The sequence below is a fragment of the Corvus hawaiiensis genome, chromosome 6, assembly GCF_020740725.1.
Source record: "Corvus hawaiiensis isolate bCorHaw1 chromosome 6, bCorHaw1.pri.cur, whole genome shotgun sequence".
In the NCBI taxonomy this organism is placed as follows: domain Eukaryota; kingdom Metazoa; phylum Chordata; class Aves; order Passeriformes; family Corvidae; genus Corvus; species Corvus hawaiiensis.
This window is the reverse complement of record NC_063218.1, coordinates 52,900,396-52,918,387: the sequence shown is the minus strand read 5'-3', so window position 1 is coordinate 52,918,387 and position 17,992 is coordinate 52,900,396. Positions and strand designations below refer to the sequence as shown.

Sequence of the window (17,992 nt, the reverse complement as noted above, 5' to 3'; positions counted from 1 at the left end):
GGTGTTGTTTTCTTTGAACTTTAAAGTCTCCAACGTTGACTCCTGTCCCTTCACCGTGACCTCAGACCCTCTCTTGACACCCATCCTGCAGAGCAGTGGCTCACCTGGCACGACTTCCATGTGCAGCCACCACTCTGTCACAAGAGCTGCCTCTGCCCCAGGTGTTGCTGAGAGGGGAAGAGCTCAAGCTGTTCTTGTCCCTGCAGCTGCCCTCGAAGGCCAGCAGCCACTCCCTGCGCGTCGGGAACTGGTCAGAGAGGAAGAGCCACCGCCTGCCGCGGCTGCCCAAGCGGCACAGCCACGATGACATGCTGCTGCTGGCCCAGCTGGGCATCCCCTCATCCCCCTCCAGCCTCAATGAGGACAGCCTGAGCACTGCCAGCGAGCTGCTGTCCACACGGCGCGCCAGGAGGATCCCAAAGGTACTGGTGGTGTCATCAGGCTTGTGCTGAGGAGAGGTCACCTGTCTGCGAGAGCCTGTGAATTTCTAGCCAGCCTTTAGTCATCACTGAAAGCTCTTTTTGTACCCTAAAGGAACATTTAGATCAGAGTCCCTTCCCTAGAAGTAATAACTTCCAAGTCATCCAAGAGGAGCAAAGATCTGATGGCCGCCTTCGCACAGAATTGATTTTAAGGCAGTTCTGTTTTCCACACTCTTCTTTAAGCTCTGTGGACCAGAGCATTGCTGTGTATATAACTTTAAGATTTTGAATGGGTGATGGCCCAGCAATTATTATTTATACCATGTAGCAACATCTGAAGTGGTTTATTTCCCCATCATTTGTTTCCAGGAAAATAACTAATTAGCCTAATAAGTTTCCGTTCATTTACTCACAACTTACCCCATCCTGATAACCATGCTGTCTTGATGGATTTGAAGTAAAACTTAATTTTTCATTTTTCAAGGAGCTTTTCGATTCAAAACGGAATGTGGAGAAAACCCCCAAGCCACAGGACAACAACCAAAAAAACCAACAATACAATAGCAACAGAGAGGGGGAGAACTGCCAATATGCTTCATTTTGGCTTGAGAACAAAGTTGATTTTTACTGTGTATTCAACTTTTTCCTGTTCTTATTAGTGAGCATATTTTAAAGTACATGGCTATAAATACTGTGAGTAGAGTGAGATTTTTACATTTCTGTCAATTGGTTGGAAATTCTGTTTAAGGATGAAATTAATCCTATGTCCTTAATATTTACTGTATTTTTATTTTCTTGGAATATATTGTTTCACTGCACAAATGGGCACACATCTCTGGAGGATGTTATAGGGTGACGTATGGAGTAGCTTACTACCTGATTTTGAGTAAAACTTGGAAAGTTTGGCTGTTAGTTTTGTACACAAATAATTTTTTTAAATGGAAGGGACAGATATTCTCCTTCTGTGAAATTATGATTTCAGCATATGAATATTCACAATTTTATTGCAAATCTGTGATAATTTCTGTTTTCTTATTACTTCATCTTTCAGGATCACATACTCCTGGAGAATAGAATTTTTAAAATTGAGATAGTGTTAGTTATTAAAGGGAAAACATAAAAAGGTTTTACTTCAGTCTGTGCTCTGTTACTGCCCTTCTGCTGTGTCTATAGCAAATTGCTTCATTTCACTCAGTTTATTTCTCTCTGCAAGCTGAGATGAAACAGCTTTTGCAAAATGTATTATAGTTCTATGAAGAAATCTGCTATGGAATGAAATATACTGCTCCTGACTTATAAAACATCATGAAGATTAATTGCTACGTATTTGTGACTCTCCCAAAGTTATAGTACTTTGTTTAATGATGAATTCTTGGTAATCCCAGCATCACTATACACAAGTTATCTCATTAATATTTTCGATCATCTCAGATATTTTTGGGGCAGACAGTTATTATCTGCATTAGCCCTCTTGAGGGAAGTCACAAAGATGATTACCAGGGCTTAAAATTCTGGCTAGTGGTGGTTAAATCCATAGAAGTCCACATGGGCCAGATCTTCAGATGACACAATGTCACTTCAAAGCAGTTGGGTCACCTGAAAAAGCTTTAAAAAGTCAGAGCCATCTCTTGTGCTAATTTGAACATGCTAAAATCTCAGTTCAGAGAGGAGCTAGCACACCTTACTCTTGTATTCAAATAAGAATGTGGTCTTCAGGTCCATGAGAGTTTGGCAAAGTTGGGTATGGCTAATGGATTATTCTTATTCAGAAAATGCAAGTGAAGAGAGAAGCAACAGCATAGAGGAATGAGGTGGTAGAGGATAACAGCTGCCTTTGAATCTTCAGGCTCATTGCTTTCATTGCAAGTGTCTACAGGATTTTTCAAAGTGGGATTTAGGCTTCTGAGTTATTTAATTGTTTTTGAAATATATCCATAGGGAAAGAAATGAGATTCAAAATAACTAATTGAAACAAATGGGATTTAAAAAAAAAGCGATAGATAGTAAAAGTTTTGGGAGTTCAGCTGATCTATCATCTGTATTTTGTTTGGATAGGTTAATTAAGTCTCCTGGCAGAAAAATGTTCAGTCTTACTGATTCCTCATTTTCTTATTTTTCAGCTTGTCCAAAGAATCAATTCCATCTACAGTGCAAAAAGAGGGAAAAAGCGCCTCAAGAAACTTTCTATGTCCAACATTGAGACGGCGTCCCTACGAGGTATGGTGCAAGTGACATGGTTCAGTGAATCCATTTGAATGAACAGGATCATCAACTCCCTTCTTTCCTCCACATCTACTCTGGACTTCACTTAGTTTAGAACTTTCTTCTATGAATGATAACTTTCTCTTTGTAAGTTTTGTCCAAAATTCACAGTTTTGACCCTGGAGTTCTTGCATGCTTTTTCCCGGCACTCACACTGTGTAACTCACACTGTGCTTCAGACTGCTGCTGGAAAAACAGGGGCCAAAAAGGAAATTCAGGCCCTGTTTGTAGTAAGAGTACAACAGAGCTTTAATACAAGACCCCCTCAGTAACACGTTGTCATGAGGTTACTTTTGTCTGTTAACTCTAACTCAGTTTGATGAATTCTGGTGATTGGGAATGTTGCCCAGGCAGACAAAGCTCATAAGGCTTTCTTTGACTTCTCAAGTGCTGCGTAACTTAAAAAAAAAAATTAAAAATTAAAACCTGAAAACAAGAAGTGAAAGGGTTAAGACCCATTTTCCAAATGGCCCTTTTGCAGCTCAGCATAGATGGGGATTCAGTGCAAACAGTTTGCTGTAATGGAGAATGAATTTTGCCCTTTCATCAAAATGAAGTTCTTACTCTCAAGCAATATTGAAACTGAATCCAAGGAAAACACAATCTAAGGAGTCATTCAAACTGTTTATTTCAAGATATTTTAAGACTGAGGAGAAGTGCATGTGTGGATCACAAGGCTCAGAGATGTGAGATAGGATTTTTCCCAGTCACAGCACAGTGAACTGAGTTTGTTTGCTCTGGTTTTGCATTAACTGATGCCTCTCTGTCCTCTGCAGATGAGAACAGCGAGAGTGAGAGTGACTCAGATGACAGGTTTAAAGGTAAGGGATCAGCCTTCAGTGACTTCTAGTCAGACCCTGTCACAGACATTATCAATGTGTGTACTCCTGCTACTGCATGTTGTTCCTGTCCATGGTCTGTATTCTCTATAGCTTCCTAACTCCATTATTGCAGAGCTCACAAAGTTCCAACATGGGAGCATGAACGTGGAAAACAAGGACAAAATGAGCTGTGAAGGTCTAACAAGGATTTGGCAACTGTGTCATATAATGAAGAAGAGGAGCTTTGATAGATTGGCTTTGTCAGCCACTTCAGAGATGCTGATCTATTCCAGACTGACTACTGGGTGCAGGCTTAGAGGGATGAGATTGGATAAAGATGCTCCTTTCTTATCCATATGCTGCTTTCTGTGCTTACTGCTGGCTGCTGTTGGAGGCAAGGATCTGGGTCTGATCCAGCATTGTGGTTCTTAGACTCTTTTATAAGTCTGCAGTCTCCAAATTGTAGAAATTCCTTTATCAGCACCTGCACAAACTCTTCCTGAGCCAGGCCAGTATATTATTCTCTCCTTTTCCTAAGTCCTGATACAGAAAGAGACCTATAAAAAAGTTGAAGACAGCAGCAACAGATTTCATTACTAAAAACCCAGCACGTTATTGGTAGGTGAGGGCTAAAAAATACAAGGGTGTGGAGCTGTTACAACATATGGGGCAATCATTCATGTCTATCCACTGCAGATGTCACCTGCTTACTGTACATGCAGCAAGCCTTTCTGGAAAACCTTGTCTTAGGGAAACAGATTTGTGCCAGATAGGTGGTGGTAAGACCACCCAAAACTGGCAATGTGTGTAACATTGTACAGTGATGTGTGGCAGATGACTCCTTGCTCCTTTGTCTACCTGTACCAACCCAAAAGCACTTGCAGTTCTGTTTCTTTGTGTCAGCAAATAGAGGGGTTGCTTGCTCTCAAAGGCCATGAAAGAAGATAGACAGGGCCTGGCCCCTCTCTTATTCCTGGGAGGATATTCTGATCTCACTGAAAACCGGGAGGCTTTCCCCCATTGTTGTGGAACAGGGGATCTTCATTCTGATGTCTCTCTGAGCAGCTATTCCTGAGTGACTTTGTGTTTACATTGATGCTCTCAGGGTGTGCTGAGCCAAAGACCCCCTTGTCACGTGGAGCATGACAGGACTCACTGGGTGCCCATCTGGTGGGGTGGGCTCTTTGGTTTCACCTCTAGCAAACGTGAAGAGTGTGGGGCTGTCTCAAGGCAGGAGCAGGCAGGTTGATTCTGAGGTTTTAGCTTCCTTAGCTGTGCACCAGACCCAAGTGCTTTATCAAAATAATTTTTAAATTTTCTGTTGAACCTGGTGTATGAGGGCCGGACATCAAGGGCTTTCCCTTTATTTCTGTCAATTAATTGCTGCTGTGAATGAGTGCTTGTGACATCTTATTTCCCTGCCACCAGGGCCAGTCAGCCTTCTGGAAGCTGTGGGCAGTGGCAGCGAGTAGAGCCTTAAGGTTTGAGGTGTGCTGCTAACAGTTCTTTTGCCTTTGCCCAGAGATCCTGGTGTGAAGAGTTGGGGAAGAGCATGCAGGGAGCTGCTTTTACTGAGCTGTTTTGTTTTTCCTTCTACCAGAACTGGTAATGATGTTAATAACCAGTCTTCCATAGATATCCAGCAACAAGTCTCTGGATCAAGGCACATCTTTGCCTTGATGAGTGACCATGAATCTAAGATTGTTCCCCAACAGAATTAGCACTAACAAAGCAACCCACAGGAGGCAATTGGCACATCTTTCCTTTCTTCCCTGTCCCCCTTCCTGGAGATTATTCCATGGCTTGCTTTACATGGTTTGTAGCAAAAAGCTGTGCTGTGTAGGGACAGGGCACAGAACTGTTTTTCACCAGGGTAAGCCAGGCCTCCGATGTGTCACCCTGGAGGCCCCAGTGCATTTGCACGCCCACATAAGGGCTTATAATCCAGTCTTATGCGTGAAGAAAAGCCAGACCTTTGGCAGGGTAACAGTTATGATCTGCAAATTATTGCAGTGACTGAGTGTTGCATCACTTCAGTACTTGGAGAAAGTTTTGATTTATGGGTGCAATTAGCAAGGGAGACTACAGAAGGTTTGCTAACTAGGTTTGCTTTTGAAAGGAGAACATGCTTGGAATAATACTCTGGCAAATTGAAAGTCCTTTGTGAATGGCTGTGGTTTACAAAAACACATTGCAGTCTCAGGTAATGATCTGTCTCTTTTTTTATTCCTTTTTTTTTTAAATACCAGCTCATACCCAGCGCCTTGTACACATCCAGTCAATGCTGAAGAGGGCTCCAAGTTATCGCACCCTGGAACTGGAGCTGATTGAGTGGCAGGAGCGGGAGTTATTTGAGTATTTTGTGGTAGTGTCCCTGAAGAAGAAGCCTTCTAAAAACACTTACCTCCCTGAAGTGACATACCAGTTTCCCAAGGTAAAAGAGAAATTGCTATGTACAGTTCATTCTAAGATCAGTAAAGGGAATAAATGGAAAAATGATTTGAAATCCAATTTTTAAACAGAGCTTTCAGAATTGTTCCAAAGCAATCTGTTACAAAGCAAAGGGCATAGAGAAGGTAACTGAAAGCTTTCCCTGTTTTCAAATTTATCTTTTCCAGAGCTGGAGAATTTGGCCTGATGGTGGATGCTTTAAAGACTCTGTTTAAATTCAGTTTCTAAATATTTCACTTTTAGCTCATTTTGGCTATATTAGGATTTGTTCCAAAACTCGCTGAAGGCAATGGAAAGACTTTTGCTGATCTCTGGCATTTCTCTTGTGCTCTTGCAGCAGAAAGGTATTTGAGTTAGGGCTGTGTTTTAAGAGGTCATCGTGCAACAAGGGAGTTTCAGGCAATTAAAAGAAAAAGTAAAACCCCAACAGTGATTATTTCTTTTGTGTGAGTACCTGTAAGCCTGTCCTGGAGTCATGCCTCATTCTGCCAAGCACAAATACAGGACAATCTGATGGGCCTTGGCTCTCAGAGCTCATCAGTGACCCTGCCCCCGAGCAGAGCTGGGAAGGGACGCCCCAGGGACTGACTGAACCTCGCTTTTCTCCCGGCAGCTGGAGAGACCAACCAAGCAGATGCGGGAGGCGGAGGAGCGCCTCAAGGCTATCCCACAGTTCTGCTTCCCCGACGCCAAGGACTGGCTCCCAGTGTCTGAGTACAACAGGTGAGTGCTCCAGAGCTCCTCTGCACGATGCAGTGATGCTGGAATGATGCTGGAGTGATGCTGGAGCACGGCTGGAGCAGCCACTGCCTCGCTGATGCCCAATTAAGGAAGCAGCAGTTTGAGTCTTGGCTGCTTTGTGATCAAGCAGCTGTATTTAATTTTTCTTTCCTTTGAAGCTCTGTGTTCTTTTTCTTCCCTATTCTGCCTGACTCACAGGCCGTGTGGCTGAGAGGAAGAGGCTTGAAGGTTCCTCTGAGTGCTAAACTCTAAAGCATAAATGGAAGTATTTAAAATAAATCTTAAAAAGGATGGGGCCCTTCCCACCCCTGCCCTAGTCATTCACCTCAGAGTGCTTGCCTCACATTGCAGGACACCCCTTCATTTGGCCCAAAACGTTGCTGTCTGAGAACTTTTTGGAGCTGTGCTCCATGCCAGCAGAGGAGCTCTTTCTTCCTTCCATTGGAAATGAATGACTGTGGGAGAAGGGCAAAGGAAGGAGAACCAGGCTTGCATTTTCTTTTTCATTCAAAGTGACCTCAAAAAAATGTATAATTCCTTTTTCCCTGCATTGATATGTCAGAACTTGTTGATCCAAAGGTGTAGAGTAACAGGATAGGCAGAAGGGATGGAATCATGGAATGATTTGGGCTGGAAGGGATCTTTAAAGGTCCTTTCTGCCATGAGCAGGGACATCTTCAACTAGATCAGGTTAATCAGAGCCCTGTCCAGCTTGACCTTGAATGCTTCCAAAGATGGGGCATCTACCACGTCGCTGGAGAGCCTGTACTAGTGTTTTACCACCCTCATTGTAAAACATTTCTTCCTTTTATCTAGTCTAAATCTACCTAGTTCTAGTTTGAAATCATTACCGTTTGTCCTATCACTACAGACCCTATTAAAAAGTCTGTTTCCATCTTTCTTAGAAGCCCCTTTTACATATTGAAAGGCCACAATAAGGTCTCCCCAGAGACAGCTGTAATGATACAAACCCTGGCATTTCCGCACAAGGCAGTATTTTATATAATGCCATTTGATACTTGCAAAGCAGTCAGGAATGTTTCTGAGCCCAGGCACAAATTCACAGACCCATCCCTTTACCTGTGCTGTAATTACAACCTTAAACTGTTTTGCTGCTCTGTCACAAATGGTATTTATCCTAGACAGAGACATAAAATGAGCTGGATTTTGGAAACCTGTGTTGTTTCTGGATTAGAAGATGATTTCTCTACTCTCAGAGAATATCTAAGGTTCTCCCTTTAAGAGAGCTCAGTTGAAAGACAGGATTGAACTAAAGGTAAAGGAGCACTGGAATACTGCCCTCAAAATCTGATTCTCATGTTCCTTCTGCAGTCACTGACATTCAGCACCCATCTCTTCTGATGAGACAGTTGGCTTGTCCTTAACCACACTGCTGACAGAATTTTTCCACAGAGTATGTCCTAATGATGAAGACCCTCCAGTGGGTAGAATCTCTTACTGGATGAGGCAGTGTCCCTTTCTAGGTGATCTACCTTATAGCCATGCTATAGTTCTGATACAAGCTCTGGGCAATTCACTTTCTCCTAGTGAGACCTTCTCTTTCATGCTGACTGGGGAGGACGGGAGCCGGCGCTTTGGGTACTGCAGGAGGCTCTTGGTAAGTACATCACCTTCACCTCAGAGGGCAGAATTCTCTCGAAGAGGATCTCAAAACTACAGTCTGAACTGAGGGTGTTTCTCATGGTTTTAAAAGGAAACAGGGTTTTCTCACTCTGAAATTTGGAAATGTAAGGATATCAAGTACAATGAGAGTTTGTAACGGCAGTTTCAATCAGATAGGTCCCAAGGCTTGTAGTGAATTTCTGAGAATGTAGAGAGTTTTTTGTTTGAGCACTTAATAAATTCTTTATGTTATGTACTTTAAAGCACAATCAGAAATTCTACAACACTGGAAACAAAGGTAAAGCTGGTATTTCTAAACATCTGTGAGTAGTGTTTATCTCTTGGGCAGCTGCTTACATCTCAAAGGGCTCTGCCAGCACTTTCTCATCAGTCTGCAGCTCGGGACCATACAACAGGCTGATGCCAGCACTGGGAAGTCTGGTTTCTCACACTCTTTTTCAGTCCTCATGATCTGAGGTGGTCAACTGGTGAGGTGGGGAGCCTACAAACAGTGTTGTCTCACCACCTGGAAAATCACTGGACACTTGGTAAACTGAGAGCACGGCAGTGTGTGTAAAGCAGGGGGGAGGAATCTGCACAGAGGGTTGCAGAGTGTGTTAAGGGAGCTGGAGCACAGTGCAAACAGGGATTTTGGTGTCCATCCTGCACACCCGGTGGGATGGCAGCAAAGCAGAAAGCAGCTGGTTGTCCTTACACTGGCCTTGCACCTCTTGGATGGGTTTGGAGCTGTTTGTGAGTGACTTGGTGGGGAGCTGTGGCTCCTGTCCTGTTCTCATGACTGTTGCCTACACTTGGTTGGGGAGCTTGTATAGATATTGGAGTCTGGCTGACTCTCGGTGCCAAATGAATGTCCACGGCAGTTTGTAAATATGTCCCCCTCTCTAAGAGTAAGGCACGTTGTCACTTTTCCCTCCCTTCCCTTTCTGGCATGATTTCCCACCTTTTCAGGCAGAAAACCTGTCACTAGAGCAGCAGCCTCCATCCTGCACCGCCGCTTGTGCCTGAGCTGGCTGTTCCCCTGCTCTCTGTCCGTGGCAGAGCCCTTGTCGTGCGGACAGCAGATGTTCTGTCTGGGAGGTATTGCTGTGTGTGGTTCCTCTATTTGTAAGAAGTTTCATTAAACTAACATAACAGAAAACTTGTTTATCAGTTCTGGGGGTGGTGTTTGCCATAGGTAGCATCACAGGGAGTCACTCTGTATAAAAAATGTGTCAGAGTGGGCTACAACAAGGTTTATATGTGGCAGGAAATGTCATTAAAGGCTTGTGCTGCAGTAAATCTAGGGCTGGTCAGAGGGTGATGCAGGGATGAACAAGGAAAGCACCTAGAAATCATCCTTGCTGGTGTAAATTAGCACAACAAGACGTAGGGCAGCATTACAATTCAATTTTTTTTAAATGTGTTGTTATTTAAAAGGCTAATAAGGTATATTTAGAAAAAAACCCAACAAAACCTTAGAAAATGTTGTCTAGAATTAAATTGTAGAATGTTTTCACTCTACCAGGTAAGGGTGGTTTAAGACTTCTATCTTTCTGAGAATGTTAGTAAATTTGTAATCATGCACAGAGCTTGCATTTGTGAAATGCCAAATGGTTGCTCCTGGACCAGGCTGAGACTGAAATAACCAGTGACAATAAAAGAGATTTATACACAGGAATGTTGAATCAGTTTGTCAATGAAACATTAACATAGGCTTTTTTTACTCACTTAAAGCTCAGTGAAATTCACCTGACATTAAGGACAACATAAAAATAGAACACTGATTTTAAGCTGGTGCAAAAGATGGCTGAGCATATTAGGAAATACCAGGAACAGAATGAAATCAATAGTGCACACTTTTATATAATGGTGTTTTGAGACAGCACTGGAGATTTTTATGCTCCATTGGCTAAGGCAAAAATCAATCAAATAGCAAAAAGAAAAAGGGAAAACAAGTAGGGCCTTGCTAAATCTATCTAATAATTATAAAGCCAGTTATAAAGCAGATCTGCTGCTGCCACCTTGGGTGATCACTTAATTCCTGGATTCCAAACCCTGGCGTAGAGAAGCTGACATGTCTCATCCCACTGGTACAGCCTACTCAGCCAAGGAAAGGAAGGAGTGATGCCAGTGCACTTCACCAGCTTTGCCCTTTGTGGGGCAAATCCAGCCACGCCCTTCTGAGAGCAAAACTGGAGCTTAGAAAGAGAGGGGATTTTGGAAGCTGCAGAGAAACATGTCAGCATTTCCTCTACCTGTGGAAAAGGCAAAAGTAGCAGAGACCTCCTTTTATTTGGGTCCTGCAACCTCCTTCTGTCCTGTGGGGAGAAATGGTGGAATCTGGGTGGTTGCCTGAAGTGCCTTTTCCATAGGGCTGGGCTGTACTCACAAAGTGTAACAATTTCATGTCCCCTGCAAACATTGGTGCGTGGTGGGACAGCCTCACTGGTGTGTGCCTCAGTGTGATACATCTCTTTACAGAAAATACAGATTTTGTACAGGCAGCAAGGAGCAGGTAAATCCTACAGGCATTCTTTATATACCAGCGGCAGATTTTTGTGTTTGGGGGTCCAATTTCCTGAGCAGGTTTTGGAAACTTACGCCAGGGTGGCTCTGATGTCCAGGAGGGCACAGCATCTCCTTCAGTTAGTCCCATTCCAGGCCTGCAAGTTCTGTCAAATGCAATAACCATAATTTGGGAACTACATGCGGTTTTTAGCAGACATTATGTAAGAGAAAGGCGAGGCCACACTGTAATATAGAACCATGAAAAATCCCTAAAATTCTTATAAACTGCTCCACTTCAAGCCAAGCCAACTGCTGTGAGGCTAATTCCTTAGAAAATGTTCCCCAGCTGTCCTGGTGAGGGATGCTCTTGTAATACCCAGCAAGAGGTGTCTCACACCTTCTGGTGCATTTGGCAGCCTCGTTTGCAAAAGCTCCATGGCTGGCTGGGCCAGGCCGGCTGATCCTGTGAGGATGGCTGGCTGCTCTTCTGCAGGGTCTGGTGTGCAGATTCCTGCGTTTAGGAAACAATTGTGTTTTGTCAGCCTTGCTCTCCTTTGGTGTGTTGTGATACAAACAAACTGTTCCACTTTTTTTGCCTTCAGATCTCAGATTCTTCCAGAGCTTTTTTGGGGTCTGTGTGCCAAAACTACCTCAAGGGATACAGTGACAATTATGTTTTGTTTGTTCTAAAAATCCTGTACAGTATCCCCTTTAAATGTATTTATATTGTTTTGTTTCATTTTGGAACAAGATTAGAATGGAATGTAACCTATTGTCCCACAGCAGACAGTCTGCATTTCCATAGATAGCATGAAGTTTTCCAGTTACATCTTGATACCTCCAAGGCAATCCTGCAACAGCTTTTCTAGTGAGTGCACACGTCAGCAGCAAAGATGATTTGGGCACCTTTGCAGGGACTGTTTCATCCTGGCCCTCTCTTCCCTGTCACATAAAATTTGATCCTCCGCCACTTTTCTAGGCTAAGAGAAGCCAGCCCCAAGAATCCATGGAGGAGCAGATGCCTGAATGTGAAGTGTGCACCTGAAAACATGGAAAGTAGTTGTTAGGTGGGAGTAACCTAACATCCTGCATTTGCTGGGGGCAGGAGAAGGGAATTCATTACACTGTGAAAGCAACTTTTGTGGGATGCAGACTGTTTATAGAGCTGCAAAAAGCTCATTGGAAAACCTTTTCTTCTCTTTGCCCTCTTCCATCCTGCCCTTCCCCAAGCACTTCGACAGCCCTGTGCACACTGGGTGCTCTGGCACCCAAAGTTCATGTTTCACGTATAACAAGAAGTCTTTAAGAAGAGCTCTTGGATTTACAACACCCACAGTTTTCTCATGGTCAGAATTTGGATTAGCCCTAACAAGGAATCAAGAGCCTCCATAGAAACTGGCTTGTGACTGACTTTTCATTTTAGCCTCCCAGTGTTTGAATTGTTCTGATTCCTGGCACCATTAAGGAACGTCTCTGTTTCTGGATATGCTGGCTAGTGCATGTGCTTTGCAAAGGCCACTTCCTTCACACAGCTCAGTGCTATGGCAGACTGGGAGGAGATCTCTGAAGGCTCCCCTAGATTCCAAGCACATGGGCGGGGAGGTGGGATTTGAAAGAGAAAAATGGCGGGCTTGGTTTTTGGAGCAAAAGCCTCTTGTTTCTCCTGCCAAAGATTTTGGAGTGGGCTTTGGTCAGTAAAATTCAGATTAAACTTGCTATAAAAAAGATTGTCCTGAGCCACGTGTGGACCAGCCCAGATGCAGAGCTCAGCTTCTCTATCTCAGCCAAGTTCTTATCAGTTCATGTTCATCATTTTGGGAAACTGTCTTGTTACCATCAAAACTCATTAGCATTTTCATTTTCTGGTACTGGACTAAGGCTGAAAATATCCTGGGCTTCAGGAAAACAAATTGAAAGCAAATCAAACCCGAAACATCAACCCTCCATCTCTCAGGAGCAGCGCAGTGCACCAAGGCAGAGTCACTCGGGTCCCTCTCAGCTGGGCTACTTTAGCATTTTGCTTTCCTGGACCTATTCTTTGTGTGCAAGAGTGAGCCTTGGGTGGAGGACATGACTCCAAGAGTGTGTAGCTGCCTTGTGGAGCACAGCCTGCAACTTGGGAGAGCTCCATTTTGGGAAGAGAGGAGGTTACACTGGTACTGATGGGCAGACCCAGGGCCTGAGCCTGCCCTAGTGAAGAGAGAGCAGTCCAGGCAGGAGTGTCATGTCCTATACGATGTTCTTTCCTGGGAAAGAAGCAAACTGAAGCACAATGGGTGTTTTAGGTCTGTCTTTGAGGTGTAAACTGATGGCTGGAGGGGAAGTTACGTGAAGGGTTGCCAGTGTTATAAGTTTGAGGAGGTCTGCCCCTCAGAATGGCTCTGCCTGAGGCTTTTGCTTGCTGCTCTTACCACTGATGTGTGTGCATCTGTGAGGCTGTGCTGGTTGCAGGAAAAGGTCTCTGAAGTAACAGAAGAGGATGTCCTGCACAGTGAGTGCAGGGAGGGAAGAATCCCAGCTCTCACAGACATGTAGCCTTTAAGACGTTTGAAAGCAATGATATTTCATAAAGGAGAAACTTGGAGTAAGTGCTAAGCAGTTATTGTTTCTGGTCTTATAGATGACCCAGGAATGTGATGTTTTTACTGGCACTCGGTGAGACAGCTCTTGGCTGGGAGCTGTCCAAGGCTTCTGGCATGGCTTCGGCATTCCTGCAGATTTGACACAATGATTTTAACCAAAATCCCACATGCTTGATATAATCACTCAGTGCCTTTAGAAAGGATTTTATACCTAATATGGACAAAAAAGGGCTCTGCTTTTTCAGAGATGTGACGTGTAGTGAGCAGGTTTGGATCCAGAAATAGACTCATCTGTATTCACTTAGCTTTGGTATTTTTTTTGTGGTCTTTATTATAACAGGCAGGCACCTGCTGACTGTCCAAGTCTAGAGTGCAATATTCAGGTTTAAAAAGCACATCTACTCCTCAGTTTCTCTTGATTGTCATCTCTGTGGCATGTGAATTTCAAACACTCCACGGGGAAGTTGATCACTGTGTCAGCAGAGTCTAATGAAGAGATAAGTGGAATAGGCAGGGTAGCAGAGTCCAGTATGCTCAGGAAGTACCATTTGCTTCTCCAGGACATATATAGGATGGTTATAGAGGATGGTCTTCACAGTTCCTTTTGGGGAGGGGGTAAGAAGGATGTGTATTACTGATTCATACTTGCCACTGTTTAAGTAACGTTTGAGTTTCATGTTTATCATGAGTTGGTCTGAGGAAGTCAATGATTTACTCATGCAGCCTGCCTTTGTTTAGGTTGTGAGCTCGCTTTCTGTAGGTTGAGCTCTCTTTGAACTCCAAGGAGTGAGGAACTAAAGTCATCATTGCCTGCCTTAGCATTGCAGTTCTCCTCTTCCAGCACATGGCCCCAGCGTGGCCCCACTCCTCGTGCTGCATCAGGAGCAGGGGACAGAGATAGCAGAGGCATGAGTTACAGCCCTGGTTCAATGTGCTTTTATGGCTGCAAGCTGGAGCGATGTTGGGATACAGCCCCAACACGCTGTGATTTCCAAAGAGGATAAGCTCTATTTGCACTTTTCGGTTTCCTGTCTTATGGAAGAAATATGATGCTTTTCCAAGAGCAGCTATTTGTTGGAGAAGCAGATAGTGAGAGATTTCACGATGGCCAACTGTGTGGTCAGAGAAAGAAGTGTATTTCCTCATGGCTCCACATTAATATGTAATTCCCATCTCCTCTTTGCTGTTATCAGCCGAATGGAAAAGGCCCGCGCCTACCTGAAGTTTATTGTGTCATCAGCCGCCTGGGGTGCTTTGACTTGTTTTCCAAGGTAAGGAGATATTTTTTAATATTGTTTTTTAATTTGGTTGTTTATTGAGATACATCCACAGCGATGAACCAGACTGGAAGAATTTCTTGCTTTGATGGGAGATTACTATTTTACAGTTGCTGTTTTGGATATTCCATCCCTATTATTTGGTTCATTAAAGAATGTCTTATTACTTCTGTGACTGAGGCAGAAATTGATGCAGAAAACATCTGGGTGTCTGTATGATCTGGCTGACTGAAGTTTTTTCCATTGTTTTCTACAGCCATTCTGTGCTGAGCTGTAATTCTTGGCATCCATAGTCTGGATGATGGGCCAGTACCACTTTTACTCCAATACCCTGTGGAATGATGAGGTTGAGAAAAAAGATTATTTGATATGTGAATTCTATACACTTAACACTTTTTTCTTACACATTCTTATACTTGACACTTTTTTTTTTCACCCTAGGAGTCTAGGATAAAGCACAGATGATCTTTTAATTGGCCCAATTTTAATTGATTACGTTTTAATTTAGTAGAGGTTTTCACTTCAGATACGGGAAATCTCACAGAACTTTCACAGATTTTGTTGTTAATTTTCATAGGAATAAAGTTGAAAAGAACATGTGAATCATTTATGTTAATAAAAATCATAGCATTTCTATTGTTCATATGATCTAATATTCATACAGAATGTTATCTTTAAAGCAGGTTTCAAGCTTTTCTAGATAAAACTTTGTTTAACACAAGCCTTGTGTGAAGAACAACAGCTGGGATTGTAACAGTCAATTGCAATTCTGCTTCTGAGGTCTTTCATAAAGCTCTGAAATCAAGGGTTTATAACAATGTCTCTTAGACATAATATGTATCTAAACACAGATATCTGTGAATTAAATGGAATGCATTGTTCTGGGAGGATCACCCAGCTCACCACACTCATGGTGTGGACAGATCTCCTGAGGCTCTTTGTTTGCTATTATGTTTTTATCTAATTTTGATAGCGCTCTATTTTTCAAAGGAAGACTTAGGAGAAGGAAAAAACCAAAATTAGGTATCTTCCTTACAACCAAATATCAGTGCAGCTGAGGTATAAGGTCAGACAAGGAAGGTCATTGCACCAAAATTGCAAATAATCTGCTTTCCCAGTTCAGTCTGTAACCTGGGAAAAAGTGTGTGATTATCCATCCAGAGTGAACCCAAGGCTGATGTGAATGGATCTTCCCTGGCTCCAGCAGGGGCTGTTCCCACGCACTGTGGCAGGCAGGCCCTGGCCACACACGCCTGGAGATCTTGCTGTGTGTAGGAAGGAAAGCTCCTGCTCAGTTCTGTACTGGGTCCTGACTGGGGCTGTAACACATCTGTGCTGCTTTTCCGCTCCTGGGTGGTGGAGGGGCTGGGCCGCAGGAGGAGCCCATCCACACTGGGGTGTGGGCACAGCAGCGCTGTCCTGCACAGGGCTGTCACCTCCTGAGGGCAGCACATGGGGCTGACTCCAGCCCTGGGCTGGATCTAGCACAGTTCCACAGCACACGCTCCAGGCACTGCATTTGGAAAGGGAACACTTGATAAATGGAGGAGGAAGCACTTGAGCCTTAGCATCCTTGTTGGTTTTGAAGACAGATGAGGTGTGGATGGAGACAGAAGTTCTTGAAAAGTGAGACACCCTCTTTTTCCAGCTAAAGAGTAGGAACCTGGGCTATCCTTACTTGATAAATCCAGTGAAAGAGAGGAAAAAATAATGAGGGTGCATTTTGCTGAATTAGTCAAAACAAGGAATAGCTGTCTTTACAGTACACAGTGAGTGATAAAAAGCCATGGGATATTAAATCTTGGATATTATTTATCACAAAAGCAAAAAGATTCCTCTGGTTTAAAATGTTTATCATTTTTTTTTCTGATAACTTGCATTAATTTCGTTTTCCACAAAGCCTTTTATGCTCACTCACTGTTGTAATACCTATTGCTAAGACAGACTTGAGAACCACAGATATCTTAACTTCCAGCCGGCTCATTTGGTCATGGGTTCAACAGATGTTTCTGACCATTTTATCTCTTGCGATCTCTGTTCAGCTTTTATTTGGTTTAAATGCTCCTTTTATTTGCATTGTGAAGGTCCTTGGGGCAGGCATATGACGCACACATGACCCGAACTCCAGCAACAAAAAGCATCACATAGTGACTGCCGGAGCACAACTGTGTGCTGGCAGTGTGCAGGAGCACCAAGGGACCTGGGGCACAGCCCTGCTTCATTGCTGCTTCCCACTTGGGCAGCTGGGTTTGTTTGCTGAGGATGGTTGTGCTGCAAATTACATCAAGAGTGAAATTCATGTCCTCATTTATGGTTTTCTGCCACTTCCATGGACTGGAATGCAAGTTATGTACACAGGGGCAGCTTTGCTTTAGTTAGGCCTTCACTATGTCACAGGGAGGAAGGAGAAACTATGTACCAGTGAATGCCTCTGCTGGCATTTGGTGTCACCAGCTATTGTCACGGGTCACCAGCTTGTGCTTAAGTGTCTTTCAATGCTCTGCTTCAGTGAAAATCACTTCCAAGAGAAACAAGAGAAAATGCCTGGCTCAGGCCCACTAACTCTTGTATGGCCTTTTGCTCTGGAGTGGTGGTTAAAATATCACCATTGCAGGTCAAACCACTGACTGCTTTGAACCTTGCTTTCTGTGTTCTTTAGGTTTATCATCTATATGCTCTATCTAATGTGGGAAAACTTAGCTGTGATCTAATTTATGTTGCCCCATGTGACCAAAGAGAGAAGAAAATAGTAGTCTTCTCTTTGTAAGAAGTTCCATCTGCTTATTTCAAGACTAGATTGCCTGCTCTGCATCATGTCCAAGAGAAAATGACCTTAATGCAGGCACCAGTGTGAACAGCTGGGCATGCTTCAGGGGCTGCTCGTGGTCTCCAGCTCAGCATAGACTCTGACCTGACAGCCACTGCTGGGAGCCTTTCAGGAGCTCAGTCCTGCTATCATAGTGGCAGCAATGCTTTCTTTGCTACTCTGGCTTTTTCCTGCCCTCTCATTTGAAATGGAAGGAATGCCCATGCAGAAGAATATTTTTCTTTGACACAGATTTCAAGATGTACCACTGAGACGTGATGCTGACCTGGGCTGTGATCATGGCATTTGTCTTCATCTTTCTCTCCTTCAGCTCACCCTGCTGTTCAGGAATAATCCCAATATATGGATCCCTTTAGTCATGTTGAGTCTTCTTCCTCTTTTCCAGATTTGTTAATTCTTCCTTGCCTCTGTGCTAATTACATTCACAAACAGGCTTCATTTTGTAACCGGAAAACATGGATTGATAGTAATGAAGAAA

At 43.5% G+C, this 17,992-nt stretch overlaps 1 protein-coding gene across 5 annotated transcripts in view; it reads left to right on the top strand.

Annotated features, from left to right (window-relative positions):
* Positions 1–17,992, top strand: part of DENND2B (DENN domain containing 2B) — a 155,246-nt gene that overhangs the window by 112,473 nt on the left and 24,781 nt on the right. For all 5 annotated transcript variants that reach the window (XM_048308377.1, XM_048308376.1, XM_048308379.1 and 2 more), the window contains 7 exons: positions 207–422; positions 2,543–2,639; positions 3,461–3,505; positions 5,755–5,939; positions 6,570–6,679; positions 8,246–8,315; positions 14,604–14,681. In XM_048308377.1, coding sequence (XP_048164334.1) covers positions 207–422; positions 2,543–2,639; positions 3,461–3,505; positions 5,755–5,939; positions 6,570–6,679; positions 8,246–8,315; positions 14,604–14,681 — 801 coding nt within the window. The remainder of the gene's footprint in view (positions 1–206; positions 423–2,542; positions 2,640–3,460; positions 3,506–5,754; positions 5,940–6,569; positions 6,680–8,245; positions 8,316–14,603; positions 14,682–17,992) is intronic.